This window comes from Quercus suber, unplaced genomic scaffold (genome assembly GCF_002906115.3).
Source record: "Quercus suber isolate HL8 unplaced genomic scaffold, Cork oak 2.0 scaffold_215, whole genome shotgun sequence".
NCBI classification, from domain to species: domain Eukaryota; kingdom Viridiplantae; phylum Streptophyta; class Magnoliopsida; order Fagales; family Fagaceae; genus Quercus; species Quercus suber.
In genome coordinates this window covers 991,630-1,005,381 of record NW_027069673.1, presented here as the reverse complement: position 1 = coordinate 1,005,381, position 13,752 = coordinate 991,630, and the positions used below count along the sequence as shown (strand labels likewise).

Sequence of the window (13,752 nt, the reverse complement as noted above, 5' to 3'; positions counted from 1 at the left end):
CACTGTAATAAAATAATTTTTAAATATATAAATAGTGCAATTAAATCCAGTTTTAATAAAAAATTTCACAAAACCGTAGTTGTAAGTCCCGTAAACAGTACACGGGACCCACACAAAAATGCAGATGCCTGCCGCGGGATGCTATTCAAACCAACGCTCAATATACTTTACACACTCAACCCTTTCTTTAAATGAATCTTATCGAACTACTATTAATTTTTCGTCCCTTGTAGGCAAGAAAAGAAATTTAATATCTGATAATGGCAAGTGGTCCTTCATTTATTATGCAGCTAGAGTTATCTAATCTATATAAAAAATATCAATAAGCTGGTTGGAAATCTGAGCAAGAGGTTGACAGTTGATACTGTCATAGGTTTGATTATTGAGTTTTTGCCTTTGTATTGATTTCTTTTTTTAGTTGGTGTTATCAGATGGGCTTCATTTGAAACCCTTCAATCATTTTCTTACCCAGAAAAACTTTCTTCCAAGAATTCTGTAGTTTTGAAGCTTAATGGGTCAAAGCATTCAGCTGTTTCAGCTGCTGCTGCTGCTTTTCATGCAATATTTGGTTATTGCAGTGACAGCCAACAATGCCACAAATGACTGTAAGTCCACTTTAATTACTATGTCCTTTTTCATCGTTTGTTAATTAAGTTTTTCATNAAAAAAAATTGGAATTTTGAGATTCAAAATTTCTACAATTTAATCATTTGAGCAGGCAGAAGAACTCATCCAATAAAGTGACCCTTGGACAATAATTTGATTAACTTGGGCTGAATTTTCTCTTAACAACATAAAAAACAAGCTTTCGAGTTTTTTGTTTGTTTTTGGGAATTCTTTTTCCATATTTCTCCAAAATACAGGGAGGATTGCTGTTTCTGTTAGTGATTATCAATGATCTCCAGAGTGAAAATTACAGATCATTGCTTTGGAGAGGCACCCTCTGTGCCTTTAAGGCATTAACTGCATATTGTAATATTGTGTATGGAAACCTCATCTTTAGGGGGCACAATTCTTTGGTAGTATTCAGTAGTTTGAATGACATTAGAGCTGTCAAGTCAAGTTTGATCCAAGTTACTCAGCCCTTTTCTTTTTTTTTTTGTTTTTTTTTTTTTTTTTTGGGTTAATGACGATACGATGGTGTATTTAATGGCTTTGTTAAGGTTAATTCTCAGCACTTGGAACTGGGAAATACTTAGTCAACCCTGACAAGAAAATTAGCTCCTGGACAGTGCTTTCTTTTTTGTTATTTGGGTTGCTGAAATTACGGTAGTGTAATTATACCTGAACATTACTTTCCATAACACTCTGTTTGGTTGGAGGGATAATAGGGAGGATAGAAAACAAAGGGAGCAAAATAGGGTGGAAAATAGTGTTTTTCATTGTTTGGCTTGCTAAGGTAAATGCTGAAGATGGAAAACTCGGGAGAAAATTTTCTCTCCCGGGCCCACAATTTGCATCCTCTCAAATCGGGAGGAAAATTGTGAAGAGAAAACTACTCTCACTGTGGAAATACACAAATGCCCTCTCCCACCTACCCCTTCACAAACACAACGGTTGTTCTAGAATCAAGTAAAAAAAAAAAACAGAGAGCGAGAGCTAGAGAAAAAAAGAGAGAGAATGAGAGCACTAGCTAGAACGTTCTTAAATGAGGAAGAAAAAGAAAGAAAAGAAGCTAGAGATAAAGAGACAAGGACAAATATGTATGGAGGAAGGAAAAAAGAAAGGAAAAAAAAAAAAACTTATGGATGAAATGAAATGAGAGAAGAAATAATATAAAGAATAAAAAATCCTAATTGAAAAATGTTACCACAATATTTTCATAATATTTTCACAATATTTTTATAATAAATTTTAAGTAATAAATTGTTATTAGTTAATATTGGTAAGTAAATAGAACTAGTAACAATTTCTCACATAAATTTTGTTGTGAAAGTATTGTGAAAAATGTTATGGACGTAACATTTCTCATTGAAAAATATAATTGTTGATAAATTTTATATTATTTAATGAGTACAAATAAATTTATTTCTTACCTATTCTATAACAATGGTATAATAGTCAATTTATATAAACTACATTTTCTATCCTTCTACTTTTCTTTTCAACCAAATAAAAAAGTTTTTCACCCTCTCATTTTTCTATCCCTTCAATCAAATACACACGAGAGAAAACTAAATATTTTCTATTATTCCACTTTTGCATCCTCTCACAATTTTCCACCCTTCCACTTTTTCTCTCCTTCAACCAAACGGACCCTTAAAAGGAGATAAAGCTAGTCATAATCTTTCTCTTGGTTTGTGTATATATTCAATATGATACTTGCATATGAGTTTTAGCTCAAATAACAAATCCTCATCCGATTAGAATGAGATGAAGGATGAGATTATAAGTTCAAGATCCACTGTGTACAAGTGTGAGTGCAACTTTATCAATACAAATAATAATACTTTATCGTTGAATGGTTCTGTTTAAAAATTCTAATTGCTTTTCGCCCCTCTACCCCCCACCCCCCCCTTTTTTTTTTTTTTTTTTTTGTTTAATGATGATATGATGGTGTATTTAATGGCTTTGGTAAGGTTAATTCTCAGCACTTGGAACTGGGAAATACATAGTCAACCCTGACAAGAAAATTAGCTCCTGGACAGTGCTTTCTTTTTTGTTATTTGGGTTGCTGAAATTACAGTAGTGTAATTATACCTGAACATTACTTTCCCTTAAAGGAGGTAAAGCTAGTCATAATCTTTCTCTTGGTTTATGTATATATTCAATATAATACTTGCATATGAGCTTTAGCTCAAATGACAAATCCTCATCCTATTAGAATGAGATGGAAGATGAGATTATAAGTTCAAGATCCACTATGTACATGTGTGAGTGCAACCTTATCAATACAAATAATAATACTTTATCCTTGAATGGTTGTGTCTAAAAATTCTAATTGCTTTTTTTTGTTTCCTTCTTTTTCTGGTGATTCAATCATTAAAACTATCTAACAATTTCTGGTGCAGATCAAGGTCTACTGTCTCTCAAAGATGAATTGCAGAACACACCAAAATCTTGGGTGGGAGCTGATCCTTGTGGTGGCAGTTGGGAATTGATTAATTGCACTAATTCACGTGTGACCTCCATGTAAATTGCAGCCTTAAATACTTTTTTTTTAAAGGTTTTAATTCTGTCCAGTTTTTCATACTAATGAGACTGTTCTTTATGTCAGAATATTAACAAGCATGGGTTTGTCAGGGAAGCTAACTAGCGAAATCTGGCAGTTGTCAGAGTTACAGACTTTGTACGTCACCTATTTGCACTTAGCCACTTCTTTTTTTCATGATAATATTAACACATGCAAGTACTGAAAATCTACCATCTATTTTTGTAGATTTTCAGTACTCGCATGTATTAAGATTCAGTGCTCACATCTGAAGCAGCAAATTTCTCATGTCGGGGAGGCGCTCTTTATTTATGAGAGATGCATCCCAGAGACCAACCATTTCAAGGGATTATCATTATAACAGTACTGACTCAGAAATTTTATTTTGTTTTATTTCATAATTAGATTAATTCAATTACTCCATTACTTGATGCAGATTTTCATTAGTCGCTTCTTCAGTTAGTCTTCTGTAAATTCATTCCTGATTATCAGCTTTTTTCATATAGGGATCTATCTTACAACATTGGCATAACAGGACAACTTCCAAGTTCAATTGGGAATTTAACTAAACTTGTAAACCTGTAAGATATTATCAATTTTTGTCGAAGGATTAGCTCATACTCAACTTGTGTTTTTGATCCCTACAATTAACCTGTTGCTTTTTCTGTACACTAGAAACTTGATTGGTTGCAGTTTCTCTGGCTTGATTCCAGACACAATAGGAAACCTAAAGCTGCTAAGAGTTCTGTAAGACTTTTGACTTAGTATTCTTATCGTTTAAATGGAATATCAAATGCAATGAAAGTACTTACATCTCTTAAGTTTTCCTCCATTTAGTAGACAATGATTTTCCGGATAAAGGGTGTATTTTTTCTTCTAAATCACAATTTGAGGCTATATCTATTGCAATTTCGCTTTTAGGCCAACATACACTGAATTCTGGAACTTTTCATTTGCTATGAATTGCAGATCTCTAACTAATAATAGCTTAAATGGACCAATTCCAGCTTCTATTGGTTCTCTTTCCCAACTTTACTGGCTTGATCTCGCCAATAACCAGCTTGAAGGAGCCCTACCAGTTTCTAATGCGACTGCACCTGGTCTTGATATGCTACTTAATGCAAAGCACTTGTATGTCATTTCTCTGTTTCAAGCTGATTACTTAGTTTTTTCCACTCAACGATGAGCTAAAATATTTTCATCATCGACAGTCATCTGGAAAATAATAAGCTCTCAGGAAACGTTCCACCTAAACTTTTCAACTCATCAATGATTCTAATACATTTGTAAGTTCTATTGGTTTACTCTCAGCTAGGTAGCAAGCTTCAGTAAAGACCGCATATTAATGGACTCTCTTTGGTTCACGTCTTTGTTTTTAATTTTCTGAGCTTTGCCTCTGCATCATTTTTTGCTCTAATGCTGTCAGCTTGAAGGTTTTGGATATGGAATCTAAGAAAAAAGCTTCATTTTGATATCCTCAATTGTATAGCAAAACACAGTCAATTTAGTCATACCTTCCTACTGCCGCTGTATATGTTTCTTGCAGGATTCTTCGAAGCAATAAACTCACTGGCAGGATTCCAAATACCCTTGGACTTGTGCAGTCTTTGGAGGTGATGTGAGTATCTAGCTCACATAGTCAAGTGATTTCAGACCAAGATTGTTGCTAGCTGTGAACTTCTTTCTAGTTATTGTACTGAATATCTTGTTTTCATTACAGCCGCTTTGATAGGAATTCAATTACAGGACCCGTGCCTTCGAACCTCAACAATCTTGTAAAAGTTAGCGAACTGTAAGCAAAAAAATACTGACACACCAAATGCAGCATTTATACTTTTTTAATGAAATTATTTATAACATCTTATGCGGGAATTTTCACTTTACAAAGAGAGCTTTGGTGCTCTGTTTTCAGGTACTTGTCCAACAATAACCTGTCTGGTCCGATTCCCAACCTTACTGGCATGAATTCCCTCAACTATTTGTAAGCTGCGCTAATATTACTTGAGATTGAATTTAAATTGTAGTGCAGGGGGTTAATGAGCATTGTCAGACCATTATAACTGATGTTAAAAAATTTTAACCTCCCAAAATAGATACCGTTTGCACACATCCGCACAACCCACACTCAAAACAATCCAATCCAATCTAATCAAACCCACACAATTTGGAGCATCACGGTATACACACACACACACACACACATATATATATGTATGTATGTATGTATGTATGTATGTATAAACACATTTTTGAAATATTTATGGTTGCTCATTCTGCTTTGTCTAATATATCATTGTTTATATTAGACCTTATGATGTCTTCTCTTACAAATTTACCATTCTTTGTTCCCCTTGTTTAACTACAATGTGTCCTTGCCAGTGCAGTCATTAGTCCTTGCTGCGTGTTTGGATGAACTGAAGACAACTTGGCCTACTTTGTTCTCATGTGTAGCGATTTCTAATTTATGGCAAATTAGTAGATTTTGATTATATCATATATCATCTGCTGCACATATTTCTCAAACAATACCCATTACTATTTTGATGTAGGACAATGAACTTTAAAAATGGGACTTTGTGTTTGAGAAACAAAGAGAAGAATAAAAAAAATGGATAGGACATAGGATTTGGCACCTAGGGTTTACTTGGAATCAACACCAAGTGATGAAAACTGTGAAATTGAATCCAAGAATCACCACCAAGAGTTGCATGGAGTCAACATCAAGCATTCAAGAATGATAGGAGCCTAGGAATCAGCACTTGTGCTTTCTTGGAATCACCTCCAAGCATTGGGGGAAAAAAAAACCAAATTTCATTAATCCATGATCAACTATCTATATTAATGAACTTTGGCTGTTTCTAAATAGTGTTCTCATGTTACATCAAACATGAAAAGAAAATAAACTCATAATGAGATTACGTAATGGGGAATTAAAATCAAATAGCAATCAAATATCTCTAAAAGCATCAATCAGTATCGAACATGATCAATCAGGTCCAACAAAATCAATAGCATGAATAGAATCAATCTGGTGTCTGCACAACTCATGGACATGATTTTGAGAATGAACCTTTCTAGAAAAAGCTATTGGCTCTGTCAATAGCTTTAAACTCTTTGCGCAAAAGCGTCTAGATTCTTTTCAATTGATAGATTATTGAAGTGAAACATTTAGTTGGATTTCTGTTAATACCTTACCATCAATAGTATATATTCTGGTCTTTCTTTTTGTGTTGTTTACACTTCCAGTCTTCCATCTCCTTGTAATTTTGACTTAGTGGGTCCCATATCTGTTCTTGTCAATTAAGTTCTCAAGACAGTCCATAATGCTTCTTGTGCAAGAATTTGGGTTTGTTAGGGTATATTTAAGAGTTTTCATTGTCAACCTAAAGCATCCTTCTTCTGGCTTGGGAATGGCCGTATGGCCCTGCATGTGAAACTGGTGGTGCTCCTCTCTCTCTCTCTTGGGTTTGCATGTGTGTGTGAATGTATTCAGGAAATTTTCAAACAGGGAAAAGGTTTAAATTCTTCAGTATTGATTTCAACCTTTAAATCTTTTATTGGCAGAGAGATGGAAAACACGCAACTACAAGGAGATGTTCCTGTTTCCTTATTCAGCCTTCCCTATTTACAGTCTGTGTGAGTATCAGCTTGATCTCAAGTAGCACTGATTTCAATGTGAAACAAACATATAATTTCCATAGGTTCAAACACAATAAAATCTGTCTAGCTATACACACACATAAAACAAAAAAAAATTATGTGACTGATCTGACATGTGGGGACAGATTATTAAAGAACAACCAGCTCAATGGTTCCTTAGATATTGGCACCACCTATAGCACCCAATTGCAACTCATTGATCTACGGAACAATTCGATTTCTGGCTACACAGAAACCACTGGAGGGTACGACAAGAAATTGATGTAAGCCATAATCAGTTACTTTGGTTGTTTATTTTTTAAATGCATTGTTGAAGAAATAACGATTTTATAATTTATTGGAAGTCAAATATCCATGATATTTATTTTTAACTGATTTTAAAGGTCTGACATCATTGGGCTAATTGTCCTTAATTATCTGCAGACTTGAGGACAACCCAATTTGCGAGTCACAGAACATCAAAAGTAGTTACTGCACAGTTTCCCAACCAAATAATGGCCCATCATACTCAACTCCAAATAACTGTCAGCCTATTTCCTGCAGTTCGGGTCAAGTTTCCAGCCCCAACTGTTTATGCGCATATCCATACAGTGGAACTCTAGTTTTCAGAGCAACTTCCATCTCAGACTTGGGGGACTCAATTTACTACACAAAACTTGAGGCGTCTCTAATGCAATCTTTTCAGTCCCAAAAACTACCTGTAAATTCAGTCTCCTTGAGTAACCCAATCAAAGACTTTTCTGAGGACTTTAAAATAAGACTACAAATCTTCCCGTCTGGCGAAGGTTGTTTCAATCGAACAGGACTTTCTCAGGCTGGGTTTGTGTTCAGCAATCAAATTTTTAAGCCCCCAGAAGGTTTTGGACCTTACTATTTTTTAGCTGATCCTGTTCCATATGATTGCTATGCAGGTAACTTCAAATTCACATTTAAATAGAAAGTAGTACTTCCAATTTTGGATTTGTCTTATTGTGATGCATCACTGAAAACACAAATTGTCACAATGTTAGATTGATATTATTATGACCAATCTCTCTTTCTTGCTCTCCCTCTTTCGTGTCATTTTTTATGTTTCTATAGAAACCAAAAAGTCTTTGAGTATAGGCGTTATAATTGGAGCAGCAGTTGGTGGCACTGTCCTGCTTCTATTATTACTCCTTGCAGGGGTCTATGCTTTCCGCCAAAAGAGAAGAGCAGAAAGAGCTTCCGAGCAATTGAATCCTTTTTGTAAGATAGCTATGATGTAAACTTGGCACTTCAGAGCTGTTAATATTAAATTTTAAGGGTATATTATCACTTTCATTCATACAAATGCAGCACAGTGGGATCCAAATGGTGGCAGTGGTGGCATTCCTCAATTAAAAGGAGCAAGATGCTTTTCCTTTGAAGAGCTTAAGAAATACACCAACAATTTTTCGGAAGAAAATTCTATTGGATCTGGTGGTTATGGGAAGGTTTGATTATGACTACTCTTGTCAGTATATTAATAGTTTGCTTAATTTTTGAGAATATAACAGAAGATTCTTCAAGTTCTACAACAAGAAATATTTTATATTCATGCAATTTGTTTTGTTCTTCTGGCACTTCAAATGCTTAATTTCCTTTCCAAAATTTTCCTTGTTCTCCCATTAATTTCTTTCTTGTCTACAAAAGCTTCTTAAGCTTTTCACAATATTTCTGAACTATGCCTGTCTCAAAATAAAAACCAAATGTCTAATCTGTCAACATTTCTACAGGTTTATTGGGGGACTCTTCCCACTGGTCAACCGATTGCCATCAAACGAGCTCAGAAAGAATCTTTGCAGGGTGGGCATGAGTTCAAAACTGAGATTGAACTTCTATCAAGGGTTCATCATAAGAATCTGGTAGGCCTTGTTGGTTTTTGTTTCGATCAAGGTGAACAAATGCTTGTATATGAGTATGTTCCAAATGGTACTTTGAAGGATAGCCTCTCAGGTACTTCCATCCAATGCCTCACCTCCTTTATATGAATTCTGGTACTGTTTGACACTTCATGTGCATTACTTTATTAAAAAAAATATCATGGAACTCTTCTGTTTATTAGCGCAGTTAAGTTGTAAAAAATGGTCATATTAGAGTGATATGGAAAGATTACCAGAATACCCCTATGCTAATATAAAGAAATAACAAGGAAACTCCAACATTCCCTCTCAAGCTAGAGCATACACATCAAACATGCCCAACCTTAGCACATACTAATAGTAGAGTGATATAGCAAGAATACAAGAATACTCACATTAATGTAAAAAATAGCAAGCTAATATAAGAAATAACAAGACTAACTCTAACAAGAATTTATACCATACTCACCATTAAGGCACTAGTAGGGAGGCCATATTCCTGTATCTACTTGCAAAAGAAATAAAGCAAACCACAAAATAAGACGCAATTAATAAATCTGTTATATTTCAGCAGTGTTCATCCAGTGACAACCTCAGAGGATTCACCATCATTGTGTTATAATGCTTCCCTCACCTTCTGATTGCTTCTTTCCAGACAATGTAAATTAGCCTGTAGAGAATGCTAATATAATTCTTCATAAAGATTAAATGAGGTAGCTGTTGCTTATGCAGGGAAGTCAGGAACTAAGTTGGATTGGATAAGGAGACTAAAAGTAGCCCTAGGTGCAGCAAGAGGACTGGCCTATCTTCATGAACTTGTCAACCCTCCTATTATACACAGGGACATTAAATCAACCAACATTCTACTTGATGAGCGCATAAATGCAAAAGTTGCTGATTTTGGTCTCTCTATACCTATGGGTGATGATGAAAGGGATCACATCACCACTCAAGTGAAGGGCACAATGGTTAGTGGAAAATCCTTTTAACCTCTACTGTTGTAATAAATGCGTTTCTATAAAAATGAACAGGAAAATAAGAATGATGGAGGACAACTGTGGTTTATTATAAACTCAGTCAAAACATTTATTTGTGTTCTCTACCATGTGATTTGTAATGAAAAAATAAGCATTAGGAGCTTATAATCTAATTACATTTGGTAATGGAAGAATTGGATCAAGATGTTTGCAGAAAATTGTCCCGTCACCAAGTCTTTCTTTATAGGTAGCTTCTTACCATATCTTGTTGGACCTTATAGTCATATGCATGTGTCTAGAATTTAAATTTTTCTTAACAAATAGCACAAATGATTTCCTATGACTAAGGATGTGCATTCAAGCCTTAAAATCATTTTGAATTACATGGCATTGCATCAAACTCTAGCACTGAGAGTTGATTTTCTATCATGGTGTAGGGCTACTTGGATCCTGAGTATTACATGACCCAACAGTTGACTGAGAAAAGTGATGTATATAGTTATGGAGTGGTAATGTTGGAGCTGGTAACTGCAAGAATGCCAATTGAACGAGGGAAATACATTGTCAGAGTGGTGCAGATGGCAATGGATAAAACAAAAGTATTATACAACCTTCATGACATTCTTGACCCTGCCATTAGTTTGCAAACATCACTGAAAGGATTAGAGAAGTTTGTGGACTTGGCAATGAGGTGTGTTGAAGATTCAGGAGCTAACAGGCCTGCAATGAGTGATGTGGTCAAAGAGATTGAGAACATAATGCAGATAGCTGGTTTGAACCCCAATGCTGAATCTACATCTGCTTCAGACAGTTATGAGGTAGGTAAGGGGAATTCTGGCCATCCTTACTACAATGAGACCTTTGAGTTTGAGTATAGTGGGGCTTTTCCAACTTCAAAGATAGAGCCTCATTGAGTGTGTGCTTTTTTACATTTTGAATGTTGAGCTACGTGCTTTATATTGGATAGGGGATGTTGTTTTCACATGGCAAAGAATCAGAATTTGTAATTGAAATGGATGATATAATTTTGTTTTTTTATACTGTGGAGAATATTCCTAGCTTGTTAATAATATATATAGCAAAATGATTATTTTGTTTTGTTAAGGAAACTGAATCATCATTGAAAGGTTGGTTCAAAAAATTGATTAAAAATGGAATAAGATGTATCCACCTTAAAAAATTAGTTTCCACTTTGATTCTTTGAAATATTTAAACATTTCCTCCAAAATCTAAGCTCTTAATCTTAGCATAATGTTTCAAACATCTCTATCCTCTTTGAGGATCTTCTTACTTCTAGAGGATTTGAGTGGTACTATACGGTAGGACTATGCATGTATTAGATTGGACAAGTTAAGGGGAAAAATTTTAACCAATCTGCCATTAACAGGTTGGAAATTTTTGAAATAGCCACCAACCCATCAACCTCTAAAAATGGCTGGTTGGTTGAAAATTTTGACAGTTTCGACATGGCAGATTGGGTGGGTTAGCTTTAGTTATATATAGTATACGAAACTTTAAAAATTATTTTACTAATTACAGAGAAATTTAAGAAGTTATATTTCATCTATAAATAATTGGAAAATTTTTAGGAATTGACTCATGTTTTCATATATCAAAATACATAGGTCTTTAACTATGAGAACTTTCTAACTTTTTTCTTTAAAAAAAATTGTTGGGTACTATATCTATGTCACTATGTATGCTTATAAATATGTTGGGAAAGTATTATTCATTTTTCATATTAAAATGCATAAATAATGGAATAAACCAAAAAAAGAAAGAAAAAAAAAAACCTTAAATTTGATATGAGATCGTGTAAAAAGAGATGAATATACATTTAGGTGGGTTGGGTTGGGTTATGGCTGTCTAAAAAAGACTCAACCTGCCATCCAACTTGATCTGCTATTTTAAAAGTTGAACTCGCACTAATCCACTTGAAAATTAATGCACAGCCCCGCTATACAGGAAGTGGGCAGCTGACTAGCATGACATACACTCAATCATCATCATAAAAAATATATATGTAATTATTTTTATAATTTATTGAAATTCGATTTAAATTATATACATTAAATTATAACTCATAAAACATTTAAAATTAGGTTTCAACATTACAAAAACATCTCAAAAGCATAATAATACAATAATTAAAGATCATAAACACTTCAAATCTTAAAATATAAATACTATAAATACAATAAATCAATAGAAAAAGATATTAAAAACTCAAAGTTTAGAGACAAAAAATCATACTATATATATATATATATAATCAAGTTAAGGTCTACAATATATACCTAACCCATCTTAACCTATTTCAAAGCAAATATTTAACCCTCATCCCATCTTTGTCTCATTTGCTATTGGGAATGAGTTTTTATCATCCCATTCAAAGTTGGGCAAGACTGGTGCCCATGTGATGAGCAAAGTCTGAATTAAAGCTATTTCCTCCTTTCCACTTCATGGTAGTTTATAAGACATATATTATATTTAAAAAATTTACATGATTAATTTAAAAATGAACAAAATTTAAATACAAAATTAGTTGTAACGCCTAAGGATACAACCTTACTTAATATCGTTAACATTACTACATATTCTAAAAATTTAATTATTGGATTACATGTTTTTTAGAATTTTTATGCTCTTAATACTCATGTTAAATTTGTACTAATCGAATATTATTTACTATATGACCTATAAATTTATATTTTATACATAATTTTAAATTACAAAAACTTGTAATTTAAATAATTTATTAATAATAAAACTATTGATTTTTAATTTTATAGAAATTTTTGTAAAATATAAGAAAAATATATAATTTAATGATAAATTTATCAAAATTTACCTAAGGCTACATATAGCTAAATTTTGTTATTTAAAAAATCATGTGAGTAAAACACATGAATAATATCTTCAATAAGCATAGAGTGGGTCGAGGACAAATAGCTCTATTGTGATTTGGGACAAGCTTTTTGGGCGTGAGACGACTTTTAAAAAGTTTAAATGGGCGTCCCTTTTTTTTGGGAATTAGATAAGTTAGGTTTTGGATGAAGACACAAGGTCCCAAACAATTACAATTGACACAGAGAGAGAGAGAGAATGGAGCAATAAAAGAAAGCATTGATTAATTCAGAGTTGAATATTCTGTGATAACCGTAACAGAAGGGCAGTCCTAGTGGACTCATTTTAAAGGAAGTAGGTAGAAGACGACGCATGCGCAATTGGATACGAATAATAATAAACGTATGAATATGAACAAAAGACAAAACCCATGCAGTTCCAGTCATTAATTAATTAAAGGTGATGTTGACGAATGTTCTTAAAATATTTATTAATAATTTATTTTAAAAAAATTTTAATACTATTTTTATAAAAAATAAAAAAAATAGTTAGGGAAAGTAATAAAGTAAAGTTAAAGTTTGGGGTGAGGTAACCCATCTAAATCTAATGGAGCACCTGCAACACTCTTAGAAAAGCATTAACATAGAAATGTGTTAAATGTAACCCACTACAACTTTGCAAACCAAATATGAGTACATCCCCAAGGTGTATTACTATTATGATAAATAAAATAAAAAATAAAAAAAAAGTCTATTAAAACGACATGAAGGTCTTTTTAAAAAATTGTATGTATCAGCAGCAAATTGAAGTCCATTATTGCTAAGCCTAACCAAAGGTTAACACGCACAAAGAAAAATATGGGAAGTGGGACAGGGTTCACTCACTCATGCATAATCTTATACAACTACTTAAACAAATAGAAATTTTTGTCCTATCAAGGGTTTAAGTATCAATTCCAAATTTGTGCACTTGCTGTAACCTTAAGTGTGCTAAACAATAGGATGATTAAAAAAAGATGAAAACAATAGTTTAAACCAAAAAAATAATTCATTCAAAAACCAATAAAAATAGATCAAAAGTACAATTGTAAGTAAAAGTTAATGTGGAATTTGAAGCTCTTTTAAAACCTTTCCCGGCATATTTGGTTGATTTATATGGAAGTTGGATTGTGGACCCATAATCTTGACAGTGAAACCAACAGAAGGCTTATTTTCCCTTTAGCATCACCTCTACACCTTTTGAGGCCTCAAATACT

The 13,752-nt window shown here is 33.4% G+C and overlaps 1 protein-coding gene across 5 annotated transcripts; it reads left to right on the top strand.

Annotated features, from left to right (window-relative positions):
* The first annotated feature begins 217 nt into the window (after positions 1 to 217).
* LOC112007059 (leucine-rich repeat receptor protein kinase HPCA1) lies at positions 218 to 10,744 on the top strand. 5 transcript variants are annotated; one of them, XM_065779687.1, is made up of 19 exons: positions 218 to 373; positions 473 to 605; positions 3,012 to 3,132; positions 3,218 to 3,289; positions 3,658 to 3,732; positions 3,827 to 3,898; positions 4,121 to 4,282; positions 4,363 to 4,437; positions 4,698 to 4,769; positions 4,872 to 4,943; positions 5,064 to 5,132; positions 6,716 to 6,787; positions 6,937 to 7,074; positions 7,235 to 7,722; positions 7,892 to 8,038; positions 8,129 to 8,265; positions 8,548 to 8,767; positions 9,406 to 9,641; positions 10,088 to 10,744. In XM_065779687.1, exons 2-19 carry the CDS (start codon positions 512 to 514, stop codon positions 10,562 to 10,564), a joined length of 2,799 nt encoding a protein of 932 aa, XP_065635759.1. In that variant the 5' UTR covers positions 218 to 373; positions 473 to 511; the 3' UTR covers positions 10,565 to 10,744. The 5 variants fall into 5 exon arrangements, with proteins under 5 accessions (XP_065635759.1, XP_023895140.2, XP_065635756.1 ...); XM_065779684.1 differs by having other exon boundaries at positions 219 to 350; XM_065779686.1 differs by having other exon boundaries at positions 219 to 350; positions 432 to 605.
* The last annotated feature ends 3,008 nt before the right edge of the window (positions 10,745 to 13,752 follow it).